Source organism: Equus przewalskii, chromosome 31 (assembly GCF_037783145.1).
Source record: "Equus przewalskii isolate Varuska chromosome 31, EquPr2, whole genome shotgun sequence".
NCBI lineage: Eukaryota > Metazoa > Chordata > Mammalia > Perissodactyla > Equidae > Equus > Equus przewalskii.
The window spans coordinates 326,604-339,337 of NC_091861.1; the positions used below are offsets into that span (position 1 = coordinate 326,604).

Consider the following 12,734-nt stretch of genomic DNA (forward strand, 5'->3'; position numbering starts at 1 on the left):
TACAAGAAGCAAAAGCAATTAGTGAAATTAAGTCACTATTTGTCCTTTCAAGTGGTAAGATAAAATATCGAACGGCAGATTTCACCTGTTTGTAAAAAGGACAAACAGTAAGAAGAAGTCTTTTTGAGCATTTATAAAAGCTATTTTCCTTTCAAATATTACCGCAGAAGGCCCAATGTAATGAAGGAGCACTGGGGGGGAGTGAGGGCCTCAGCTTCCTGGGCTGTACAATGAGCAGACTAAAGATGATCTCCAGGCTCCATGAAACTCCAGAAGTGTGCAAAGCTCTTGGAGATAACGCCATGGAACTTTCTCATGTCCATCTAATGTTATATTTCATGTTTGTTATTACAACTGATTTAACATACCAAGAACGATTGTTATAAATTGATGATATAAACTTTATTTTCATAGTTTAGTTTTTCCAGTTAGATGGACGTTGTTTTCCTATCACTAATATCTAAAAACGCAAAAATACCTAAGGCCACTTATGACCTTAAAGGACCATCATTATAACTATATTTAACTCTGATTCATTATGGGACAAATTCTCCAGTTTGTGAACATGTAAGCCTCCTGCAGTTCTATTCCCATTTTTGAACAAGGAGAAAGAACTTGAAAAGTTCAAATTCCATTTTGTAACTTGTTTTTAAGCTCCAAGGACATTAGAATCAAAGACTAAAACGAGTTTTTGGCACTATTTGGAAGTTCTTATTCTTGGTGCTATCCATTCCACCTCCATTAACTTCAACTGAGAATTATCAGTACTATACATAGTCCATTAATGTCAACTCAAATCATTTCACAAATGTTAATATTTCATCTTCATGACGACTGCATGGTAAAGTACATGCTTCTTACAATCTATGGAAAAGAAACTTTAAAAATAAAATTAATCAATTAATCAGTTAAATCAGAGTAGCCTATGGGTAAAAGTTCGTGTGTTTCTCCAAATTTCTAACACTGGGGCAGCAATTATTGTGCCAGCTAAAGCACCAAAGAGTGGGTATTCCTGACCTCCTTAGTCAGAGAGAGTGGAACACCGCCTCATCACCGTGCAGATTCTCTGGGGTTTCGGATGTTCACCCCTATCACAAATCTAAATTCTGGCACCCCATCTAAAATCTCAAGAACATCACACACCTTCCATTTAGTAAAGAGAAAAACTAAACTTCTAAATTATACCAAAATAACAGATTTTTTCCGAAAGTGGTAGTCTTTCTTTTTACAGAATCACAGCCCCTTATTTTCATGAGCTTTCCTTAGTTTGAGCATGATTTGGTCGAGTGTTTCTACAGCAACAGCAATAGAATCAAAGTGTGCGATCTAGATGGGTCTCACCCTCATTGTGAGCTACTGGGACTTCCTAACTGGAGACCAGGTCCTACGTTGGCCACAACCAATCTTACAGGAGACCCATCATTTCGGTACGTAGAGAAAACTCAGAAGTGCAATTCCGAGGCTTCACTGCTTCGGCTACTAGTGCCGCCCTGACAGCGGCCGCGACTGGGCCCGCGAGGCGCCGGCAGCCCGGCAGTCCGGCAGCCCGAGGGGGCCCGCCCGCCCGCCAGGCCCGCCCGCCCGCGCCGCGCCAGGCCCGCGGGGACAAAGGCGGCTCGGCGCGCGCCCTGCCCGGCTCAGAGCCAGCTCGCGAGGCAGGACTCAGGAAAATCAAACCACATATTGAGCGGAAGGAAATCCCCCGAGAATAACTGTCAATTTGTGTTGTACTAGTCAGAACTGAAATAAAATTTTAGGGCGTTTTAGACAAATATCTAGAGACACCGATAAGAAAGCAAATCTAAGATGGAAGAAAAGATGGAGGCTTCCGTTGAAAATGCCAAGCTGAGGTCAGGGCGTGTTTAGGTAAAAGCGGCCTCCGGGCGGGAGAGGCGCAGAGCACACGAGCGTGGCCAGGGGACGCCGAGGAGGGCGCCGGCCTCCGCGGGCCGGCTTAACCGAAGGCGGTGAACCCTCCGCGGCGCGGCCTGGCCGCGCGGCCGGCCCGGCCCGGCGCGGGGGCGGGCGGGGGGCGGGGGCCGGGCGCGGGCGCGCTCCCGGCGGGGGCGGGGCGCCTATATTGCGTGCGCGGCGCCGCCCCTGCGAGAGGACGTTGCGTGCTCGCTCGCGCAGGCGAGTGTCCGCGTCTCCCTCGCGAACTCGGTGAAAGGAATTGGCGCCGTTCGACACCAGGCGGGTCCGCTCTGCAGCACGAATCCTCCAGCCGCAGCCGCCGCCGGGCCGAGAGCGAGCCAGCGCCAGCGTGAATCGGGCCTCACCATGAGTTCCTCGCCTGTGAACGTGAAGAAGCTGAAGGTGTCGGAACTGAAGGAGGAGCTCAAGAAGCGGCGCCTCTCCGACAAGGGCCTCAAGGCCGAGCTCATGGAGCGGCTCCAGGCCGCGCTGGACGACGAGGAGGCCGGCGGCCGCCCCGCCATGGAGCCCGGGAACGGCAGCCTGGACCTGGGCGGGGACTCGGCCGGGCGCTCGGGCGCGGGCCTGGAGCAGGAGGCCGCGGCCGGCGGCGACGACGACGAGGAGGAGGACGAGGAGGAGGAGGAGGGCATCGCCGCCCTGGACGGCGACCAGATGGAGCTGGGCGAGGAGAACGGGGCGGCGGGGGCGGCCGACGCGGGCCCGATGGAGGAGGAGGAGGCCGCCTCGGAGGACGAGAACGGCGACGATCAGGGCTTCCAGGAGGGGGAGGACGAGCTCGGCGACGAGGAGGAGGGCGCGGGCGACGAGAACGGGCACGGCGAGCAGCAGCCCCAACCGCCGGCGGCGCCGCAGCCGCAGCCCCCGCAGCAGCGCGGGGCCGCCAAGGAGGCGGGGGGCAAGAGCGGCGGCCCCACCTCGCTGTTCGCCGTGACCGTGGCGCCGCCCGGCGCGAGGCAGGGCCAGCAGCAGGCGGGAGGTAAGAAGAAGGCGGAAGGCGGCGGAGGCGGCGGTCGCCCCGGGGCTCCGGCGGCGGGTGAGTGCTGCGTGTGCGGCGCGCGCGGCGGGTGGGGACCGTGCCCCGGGCCTGCCGGAGCCCCGCGGAGCCCCGGGCGGGGCCGCCGGTGGGGGAGCCCGCGCGGCGCGGCGCGGCGGCGCCTCCATTATGTGGCTGGCGGCCGGGCGCCGCAGCCGCCGGGGGGGGCGCCGCTGCGGGCGCGGGGCGGCACATGTCGGGGGGAGGGGAGGCCGCGGGCGCGCCTCGGCGGCGCTGGGCCGCGCATTGTGCAAGGCGCGCGGGCCCCGCGTGACGTCACTTCCGGCGGGCGGGGCGGAAGGGCACAATGCGGCCGGGGCGCGGGCGGCGGGGGAGGGGCGGCGGCCGGGCGGGCGGCCCCCCTGCCTGCCGGGCGGCACGTGGGCTCGGCGCCGGGGCCGCGCTGGAGTTCATTAGCTTTCTCGAACCTTCGAGGAGACTGCCAAATTAGCCGTGTCTGAAGACTGCGTCACTGACGCCAGTCCGATTCCAAGCTGATGGCTGTTGCTTTCGCATTTGATGCGCCGATGGAAAACGCTTGCCGGAAAGAGCAGGGCAGGCTCGAGCTTTCCGCTCCCCGGAGCCGGAGCGGCTTCGCCCCGCCCGCGTGGCGGCGCGGCTCCATGTCGGGGCGTTGTGTGTTGTAGGAGACGGCAAAGCAGAGCAGAAGGGCGGAGATAAAAAGAGAGGGGTGAAGAGACCTCGGGAGGACCACGGCCGCGGCTATTTCGAGTACATTGAGGAGAACAAGTACAGCAGGTAGGGCCGCGGCCCGGCGTCGCGTGTCGCGGGCTGGTCCCGGGGCGCGCCTCAGGAGACGCTTGTGTCTTTCAGAGCCAAGTCTCCTCAGCCGCCAGTGGAGGAAGAAGATGAACACTTCGATGACACAGTGGTTTGTCTTGATACTTGTAAGTGAAGCTTTTCTCTCCCTCCTCCCCCAGTTAGCAGAGGTGGTGATTTTTGGTTCCAGAACGTTAGAAAACTTAATGCAGTGCGTGGAACTTAAATGGCGGAAAACTTAGCATAAGTTTTTTTAAAAGAAGGAAGATGATGGTTTATGTTCAGATCCCCGTAGCCTGATATTTAGTATAGTATCAGTTGTGTTGTACTGATAATTTTACAGGCTCTAGGAATTTGGTAATTTTTTATGGGACTTCGAAGTTCTCATTTGTAGGAATGTAAGATTAATGCCAGCTTTTGACTAGCTAGCTAATGGAAACTTGTAAGACTACCTATAATTTGTCCTTATAGGCTTCTACAATAAAGTAATTTCGGTTTTTGGTGGAATTATATTGTGAGCTATTTGGGCTGGTTAGATAATTTCTTAATGACTTTTCCCGTTAGCACCCGAGTATATTCCCTATTCTACAAGATTGTAATAATACTTTTTCAATAACTGCTCTTTTGTTCTCAATTCCAGTTCAGTAGCTGCTGCTTTAACATAAGTTGATTTCTACCAAAGACCTGGGGCAGCAGCAGTGGGCTTTCACTGGGCCACTAGCTTTCTTCAGCAGCGAATGGTATCAATGGCAGCGCTGTAAATACTGCTCCTTTACCCAGTTGGGTTGCAATTGAGTATGAGGAAGTATTGCAAACCTTTAAATGGGCCTTGGCTGTCAGATTTATAGTTTTTTAATTACAAAAAAGTTTTCTTTTAGTATCTGATCGCAATTCACCATTCTTTCAGTGTGATAAACAGCAAATGGTAGAAATAATTGCATGAAAAATAGAGGTAAGGTGTCAACTTGCCCTGTAGATCTAAGGGAATGGAAGCTTAGCTTCTCACGTTTTGAATACATTATGCTTTGTAAGAGCATAAACGTAAAAGTCTTGTTTCTTATTGAGTGCCTTTTACAAGGTACCCTTTTTAAAAGAAGAAACTGCACGTGGGAAGGTAGTTGATTTGAAAGTTTTAACTTCAGTTGCTTAAATATCAACTCAGTAGGAATTGGCAAGATACTGAAGCAATAATTCAGGAAGATACTACTATTAATATAAAGCAGATGTTTAGCTGATGACTTAGGAATATCAGTTTAAGTGCAATATTGGGTTCAAACAATTTGATGAATGGAAAATTTTATCAGTGATTATCAGGAATTTTCAGAGCAAAGCTAATTTAAGGAGAATTCCAAACTGTAGCTTTAATTTTCTCTCATCCATAAAAACTTAAGAAAACAGCTGTCTAACTTAACCTTAGCTCTCTGTCAAGTGAGAACTCTGAGAAGGGGCATGCTAATAGCCAGTGACCCAAAGATAGCTAGGTTAAAGACGTTTGGGATTTGGATAATCATGGAACTGGATAATCCCCAGTTGTTGACTAACAGGCAAGCCTGGGGGGAAAGGGACCTAAAATGCTGTGATATCAACAGCCTTGGACGACCAGGTTTGTTCTTTGTAGGTCGAGGCTAGCTTCTTCACAAGTTTTAGAAAAGAATTGAGGATCTAGGGTCCCTGGTGTTTTAAAATTAAAAAGTGCAGGCTCAACAGCTCATACTCCCATTTTAAAATACTTGGTCATGGCCTCCCTTCAGTTTTATTGTGGCACTGGTAAATTCTACCTGGTTCTGGCATGCTTCACTTTGATTTCCTGCTATCCTCTACTGCTTGCCTCTAAATCAAGGTAAAGAGCAGAGCAGGTATGTATTGATGTCACATTGTCTTATTTTATATACTTAAAATATACGTGTTAAACCTTCTTAGTTTTATAGGTAGTTTACACTTTAATTCATAATTTGGCAACAGTGACTTGGTGGGAGTGGGGTGTAAATTGAAAATTACAACAGCATGATCCGTAAAAACGTTTTATTCAGCATTAACATGTGCAAAAATTTAATAACCAAGTTTTGTTTACATAGCAAATATATTTACATTGGATGTCAAAAGAAATAATATGGTATTTGATATAATTACAGATAATTGTGATCTGCATTTTAAAATATCAAGAGATCGTCTCAGTGCTTCTTCCCTTACTATGGAGAGTTTTGCTTTTCTTTGGGCTGGAGGAAGGGCATCTTATGGTGTGTCAAAGGGCAAAGTCTGTTTTGAGATGAAGGTAAAGGCAATTTTTGATTTGTGTAGTTTTTTTAAGAGCCTTTCAGTTTTCATTTGCCTGACACTATTAAGTGTTAGTGGAACTTTTTCTTTTTGTGGTTTCTTTGGATTAGAAGAAGGGCTTGGAATCTTAGTTTCGTAATAGTTGAACATGTTTGTTATATCACAATTTGTGATAGAGAGCCAGCATGTTATTTAGAGTGCTCTTTTTTTTTTTTTTAAATCAGGCACTTGAAAGGCCTACCAAGGGTTTGAAAATAATAAAAATTTGGTTAGGCTCCTGGTTTTGTTCCCGAGAAAACATGTTAAAGGTATACCTTAATTGGTTTTAAATTGAGAATTCAGAATATGTAATTATTAAACATTAATTCTCCTAAGTGTGGATCAAGCAAGTACTTAACCTGAACTGTTTTCAGTTTCAATTTATAAGCTCTTACACATCAATTTTTAAAGTTTAGTGCTGGGGGTGGTGGGGTACGGTGGGTGTCTTTTTGTATTAGTAGTTAGAGAAATATTAGCCCATGGCCCAAATGAAATATAAGTTAGGGTTCAAGCGTTTATCTTCCTTGGTTTATGGTTTAATCACTTAACGATTTGATTTTCAGGTTACAGAGAAGATCCCAGTGAGGCATTTATATACAAAAGATATTGACATACATGAAGTTCGTATTGGCTGGTCACTAACCACAAGTGGAATGTTGCTTGGTAAAGTTTCCATTTGAGTACCATGTGCTCATGAGTGTTTAGGGTCTGATTTCAGTAGTTAGACTAGAAGGCATTCTGAACCTTTTGCCTGTTTTTATCCAATCTTAATATTGTCAAGATGAATAATGTTAGCATGTAGTAGACACAGGGTAAATTTCCATTTTTCTTCCTTTATGGTTAGGAGTTGTTTTACGACCAGTGGTTAAAATAGAATGTTCTCCATGGGATGCAATTTATTGACTAGTTATAAAACTCACCTAGCTCTCATTAATTCTGTATCTAGTATAAAGTCAGTGTAAGTGAAAGAATGTTAGATTATATATTCATTTCTGTTGAACCCTGCGTCTCGAATATTAAAATATGTGGGTCATTGGACTGCTTTTAGAGATTAGCTTCATGAAAGTTAATTATTTTCTTAGGTGAGGAAGAATTTTCTTATGGATATTCTCTAAAAGGAATAAAAACCTGCAATTGTGAGACTGAAGATTATGGAGAGAAGTTTGACGAAAATGATGTGATTACATGTTTTGCTGTAAGTCATAGCTAAATTTCCACATATAAATGGCAAGTTATTAGCCAGGATTCTTTGTTAAGCCGTATCAGTGTGACTCTTCAGTAGTAACTCATTTTGAGTGAAAACTACTTAATAGGAAGTTGATCTAAAACTGAGGTCTATCTTCTAGGGTATTGTTTCTGCTTCTGGATATAGGTGTTTCATTGTTTATAACCATCAGAAAGCTCTTAACATTTAACCTAAATATGTTTTCCACAGGATAAGCTTCACTCCTAGTTTGTATTTTGAAGTTTCTTAGATGGCTTATAGGAAGCAGATTAAAACCGCTGATTTCTCTTCTAATTAACAGAACTTTGAAAGCGATGAAGTGGAACTCTCTTATGCAAAGAATGGACAAGATCTTGGCATTGCCTTTAAAATCAGTAAGGAAGTTCTTGCTGGACGGCCACTATTCCCACATGTTCTCTGCCACAACTGTGCAGTTGAATTTAATTTTGGTCAGAAGGAAAAGCCATATTTTCCAATACCTGAAGACTATACTTTTATCCAGAATGTCCCCTTGGAGGATCGAGTTAGAGGACCGAAGGGGCCTGAAGAGAAGAAAGATTGTGAAGTAAGTGATTTTTTTTTTTTTTTAATAGTGTGAAGATTGCCTTTGCTTGGCATAAATGACATTTAGAAGAGCTGGTTGGTTGGTCTGTTTCATTTATTTTCTGCCATACGTGTTGTTCTCAGCTAGTGATTTTTCTCTTAGTAGCTGTCTTTTCTGTCGATGGAGAATGTTAAATTTTCCACAAACAGGAATTCCCTTGTTACAGGGCTGTGAAAATTTAGTCATTTAAACTGGGTGGTTGTGTATTAAAAATATATTTGAAGAATTGTAAAGTGGCGATTAGACAGTGAAATAACCTTTTTTTCCATTGTAGGTGGTTATGATGATTGGCTTGCCAGGAGCTGGAAAAACAACCTGGGTTACTAAACATGCAGCAGAAAATCCTGGTAAATACAACATTCTTGGAACAAATACCATAATGGATAAAATGATGGTGAGTAAAATGTTTAAGGCTTGATCATCTTAGAGGTAGGAGTGTGGACAAAGTTAAATTGGTTACTTAAGTAGGCTCTTTATCTGTAAAGTAAACTGCCTTCCATTGGCTAGTCTTCATTGTCTTTTCTATATAATTTTTTGAATTCTTAACATCCAGAAGATAAAAAAGAATAGCATAGGGTCTTGTTACATGATAAAGTGATCTTTTTTGTGTAGGAATGAGAAAAGACCATATTTAAATTTTAAAGTGCCTGCCTTCCATATAGATCTAAGCTGATACTAAAAGCTTAGCCTGAGATTCATAAGTTCAAAGGAAATTTTAACTTTTAAAAATAGGTGGCAGGTTTTAAGAAGCAAATGGCAGATACTGGAAAACTCAACACGCTGTTGCAGAGAGCTCCACAGTGTCTTGGAAAGTTTATTGAGATTGCTGCCCGTAAGAAGCGAAATTTCATTCTGGATCAGGTAAGCTGTAGCTTGAAGTTAAAAGAAGTAATTGATGATTGGGTTTCGCATAGAATTAATGTTTGGAATTATAAACTAACTTTTTTTTTTTTTTTTTTAAGACAAATGTATCTGCTGCTGCCCAGAGGAGAAAAATGTGCCTCTTTGCAGGCTTCCAACGAAAAGCTGTCGTAGTTTGCCCAAAAGATGAAGACTATAAGCAGAGAACACAGAAGAAAGCAGAAGTGGAGGGGAAAGACCTACCAGAGCATGCAGTCCTCAAAATGAAAGGCATGAAATTTAATTCTCTTGTTACTATGTTGAATCTTAGGATTTGTATCTGTAAGCTCAAATTAACGTTTTCTGCCAGTAATACGGTTTTAGGAGTTACATTAACTCTTTGTAAATGAGTGTCTGGCTTATTTCTGTTTTTAGGAAAATATGTTAGTAAACTATGAGTAGATTGTATTGTGTATTGAAAGAACTGAAGCCATTCAAGAATTGTAGACTTTAGGATTGTGACTGTATGTGGTGGGTTTTTAAGTTAATCTGACCTTATTCCTTATAGGAAACTTTACGCTGCCAGAGGTAGCTGAGTGCTTTGATGAAATAACCTATGTTGAACTTCAGAAGGAGGAAGCCCAGAAACTTTTGGAGCAGTATAAGGAAGAAAGCAAAAAGGCTCTTCCACCAGAAAAGAAACAGAACACTGGCTCAAAGAAGAGCAATAAAAATAAGAGTGGCAAGAACCAGTTTAACAGAGGTGGTGGCCATAGAGGACGTGGTGGATTCAATATGCGTGGTGGAAATTTCAGAGGAGGAGGCAAGTTAATTTTGAGTATTCTGTTTATTTGATTCAAAATGGAAACATGGTACTCTTCTAGTTTGGGTCTATATGTGATTTAGCTGAATTTAACATAGAAAGTTTGATCCTCATGTTGATCCTAGCCGCCCCGGTATCTAACTTAAAATCTTTGTGTGATTTGATAGCAAACATAGCTAGGCTTTGTGAATGGTTAAATTAAATGTTACTTTTGTCTTTAAATATTATTTTTCCCCTAAAGTAAAGTAACGGTCCAGAAGGACCATAAATCATATGTAAAAGAAGTACAACGCACTATTAAAGTAAACGTTTCTTGTCTTTAGCTCCTGGGAATCGTGGTGGATATAATAGGAGGGGCAATATGCCACAGAGAGGTGGTGGCGGTGGTGGAAGTGGTGGAATTGGCTATCCATACCCTCGTGGCCCTGTTTTTCCCAGCCGAGGTGGTTATTCAAACAGAGGGAACTACAACAGAGGTGGAATGCCCAACAGAGGGAACTACAACCAGGTAATGCTTTAAGATCCCTGCAGGGACCGATTTTCTGTATAGTCTAGTCTGGAAAGTTGTAAGCTTATGTTGCATAGCCCCAGTAAGAATTGTAAGGAACACTGTGTATGCATTGACATAAGTAAAATTAAACTAGTGATGGTAAAATCAGTCTACTTAACTAGTTTTGATTTCCAGATGCACAAGTCAGGTGATGTCTTATAACAAACACCTCAGAACAAACCAGCAGAGGGGCCTAGAATTTAGTGGCTAGCAGCCCGCCCATCCACTTCTGTGCTGTGCCCCTTCCTCCCCACCACGTACAAACATTCTAACAAGTTGTACTCTGAGTTCTTAAAGATTCTTTTTCCTATTTTTAGAACTTTAGAGGACGAGGAAACAATCGCGGCTACAAAAATCAATCTCAGGGCTACAACCAGTGGCAGCAGGGTGTAAGTAATTTCTTACGTGCATTAATTGTATTTGAGTTCATAAGAACCAGTCTTGGAAAAGATTTTGTCCAGGGATTGAAATGATTATAAGTGTTACAGGGCAAGGTGTGAATGAATTGTGTTGAAGTTGTAGCCATAATCTTATTTTTTGAAGGAAAAATAGGTTGGAGTTTGCTGTAACTTAGTATGTTTTTAATAAAGTAATATTATTTAATACACTTGATTCTTTTTACTACTAGCTTTAAGTTGTATAAACTAACCAAGTTACGATGTGTTTCTTTTTGTAATGTGTTTATTGATAATGGGATATTAAGACTAACTAAATCTGGTTTGATAGAAATCAGGTATGACAGGTATAAATTTGTTTCCAGCAATTACTCTGAATTAGATTCATTGTCAATTCCTAAAAGCAGTTTGAGTGGCTTATTGATGTTTTTTCTTTAAAAAAAAAATTTTCTCTTACAGCAATTCTGGGGTCAGAAGCCATGGAGTCAGCATTATCACCAAGGATATTATTGAATACCCAAATAAAACGAACTGATACATATTTCTCCAAAACCTTCACAAGAAGTCGACTGTTTTCTTTAGTAGGCTAACTTTTTAAACATTCCACAAGAGGAAGTGCCTGCGGGTTCCTTTTTTAGAAGCTTTGTGGGTTGATTTTTTTTCTTTTCTTTTTTGTACATTTTTAATTGCAGTTTTAAAGTGAATCGTAAGAGAACCTCAGCATTGTGCACGATAAGAGAATGTGTCAGTATTTCAGGGTTCTACATTTTATCTGTAAAATGTGACTTTTTTTTTTATCACAACAAAAGTAAAATGTTGCTTTGTACCTGGTGTCTTTTATTAAGAATTTACTCCCCTCATTTCTCACAGAGATAACAGTCGGGAGTCATTGTCACAATATAATAGAAATGTTAGCAACCAGATTCATGTAAGGACTAAGTGGTCCTCATGAATTGCATAAGACTCTGTACTGCTCATATTACACTCCATCCTCTCTGTAGTTTGTTGAATAGTGGAGGGGGTGAGCTAAATAGTAGTTTCTGACAATAACTGGGAAGGCTTTTTCTTTTAAATAACAATGGAATTGGCATAATTGGAACTGAAGATAAAGCTTGGAACGAGATAGAGAAGATGGAGTGTATGTAGAAGGGCTGTTAAAAATGTAAAACTTGGTTGCATTATTTGTGGAGGCTCAAACTTGTGAAGGTTAAATACCATAATTTTTCCATTTGTTCTGCATTTTGATTCTGAAAAGAAAGCTGGCTTTGCCCATTTCTTATTAAAAAACTTGTTGTAAATCCAGTTGTCTAATGGGATCTATATGAAGTTAGCTATGTCTGTATGCCCTTCTCCCACAAAATACTGTATAACTAGTGTGCTTGTAGTAGTTAACTCCACCATCTTTGTAAGCTAATGAAATTGTGAGTCACCCATTTATATCTTAATTTTTAATCATGTCAGTTCTTGAATGGGTATCTCCTTAGCCTGCTGATTTCTTTTTCTTTCTAAAGAAAGTGGGTGGAGAAATTAATTTAGACGTTTGTTTGCAATAAAAAGAATTCATTTTACTCTCGTTTTGGGATTCTCGCCATCAAGGTTCAAAATCCCTTTATAAGACTCCCAAGAGGAGAAAATTTAAGTGTGTGCTTTCTGGACAGCTTATTCTTTACTCTGTACTTGGAACATTTAGGTTTTAAAAACTTAAATGTATACTGACAATTGATTTTAATTACGAAGTAAAGTTGAAATCTTCCCTTCCCCTCCCCCCCCCAAATGACTTAACATTTAATGAGGGGAAAAGGTGCTGCTGGCTGGGAGAAGTTAACACGCAGTTTATCATCTTTACAAAATGCTAATGGCTGTCCTCAACTGATTATTTTATATACATATATATAATACATGAAACTCTGGGAACGGATGCTTTTAGAAGCCGTCATGCAAGCCAGTGATTTCACTACTACACAACACTGCTAACTTACTGTAGCTATGTGATAAAATTAGATCCCCGAATTGTAATTTTATTGGGTTTGCACAGAACACTTTAATCTTCTAAAGGACCCTCACTAATGTCAAGTGAGGAATCAGGAGTCAAACTGTAGAACTAAAACTTGACTTTAGTCTAGTGTCTTGTTGGTGTCTTAGGTTGCTTCTGGTAAGTTTAGGTTTGTTTATATTTCTTATTGCTTAGATTTTTGATTTAGCCATTTTAAATCAGATTTTTAATTTGTTCATA

General features: G+C 42.8%; 1 protein-coding gene across 2 annotated transcripts; it reads left to right on the forward strand.

The window, feature by feature from the left end:
- Positions 1 to 2,085: 2,085 nt before the first annotated feature.
- Positions 2,086 to 12,069, forward strand: HNRNPU (heterogeneous nuclear ribonucleoprotein U). 2 transcript variants are annotated; one of them, XM_070602111.1, is made up of 14 exons: positions 2,086 to 2,914; positions 3,619 to 3,730; positions 3,806 to 3,879; positions 5,884 to 6,023; positions 6,628 to 6,727; positions 7,147 to 7,259; positions 7,591 to 7,854; positions 8,168 to 8,287; positions 8,626 to 8,754; positions 8,856 to 9,024; positions 9,302 to 9,556; positions 9,880 to 10,064; positions 10,424 to 10,495; positions 10,961 to 12,069. In XM_070602111.1, the coding sequence occupies exons 1-14, from the start codon at positions 2,281 to 2,283 to the stop codon at positions 11,012 to 11,014; spliced, it is 2,421 nt and encodes an 806-aa protein (XP_070458212.1). In that variant the 5' UTR covers positions 2,086 to 2,280; the 3' UTR covers positions 11,015 to 12,069. The 2 variants fall into 2 exon arrangements, with proteins under 2 accessions (XP_070458212.1, XP_070458213.1); XM_070602112.1 differs by having other exon boundaries at positions 2,112 to 2,971.
- The last annotated feature ends 665 nt before the right edge of the window (positions 12,070 to 12,734 follow it).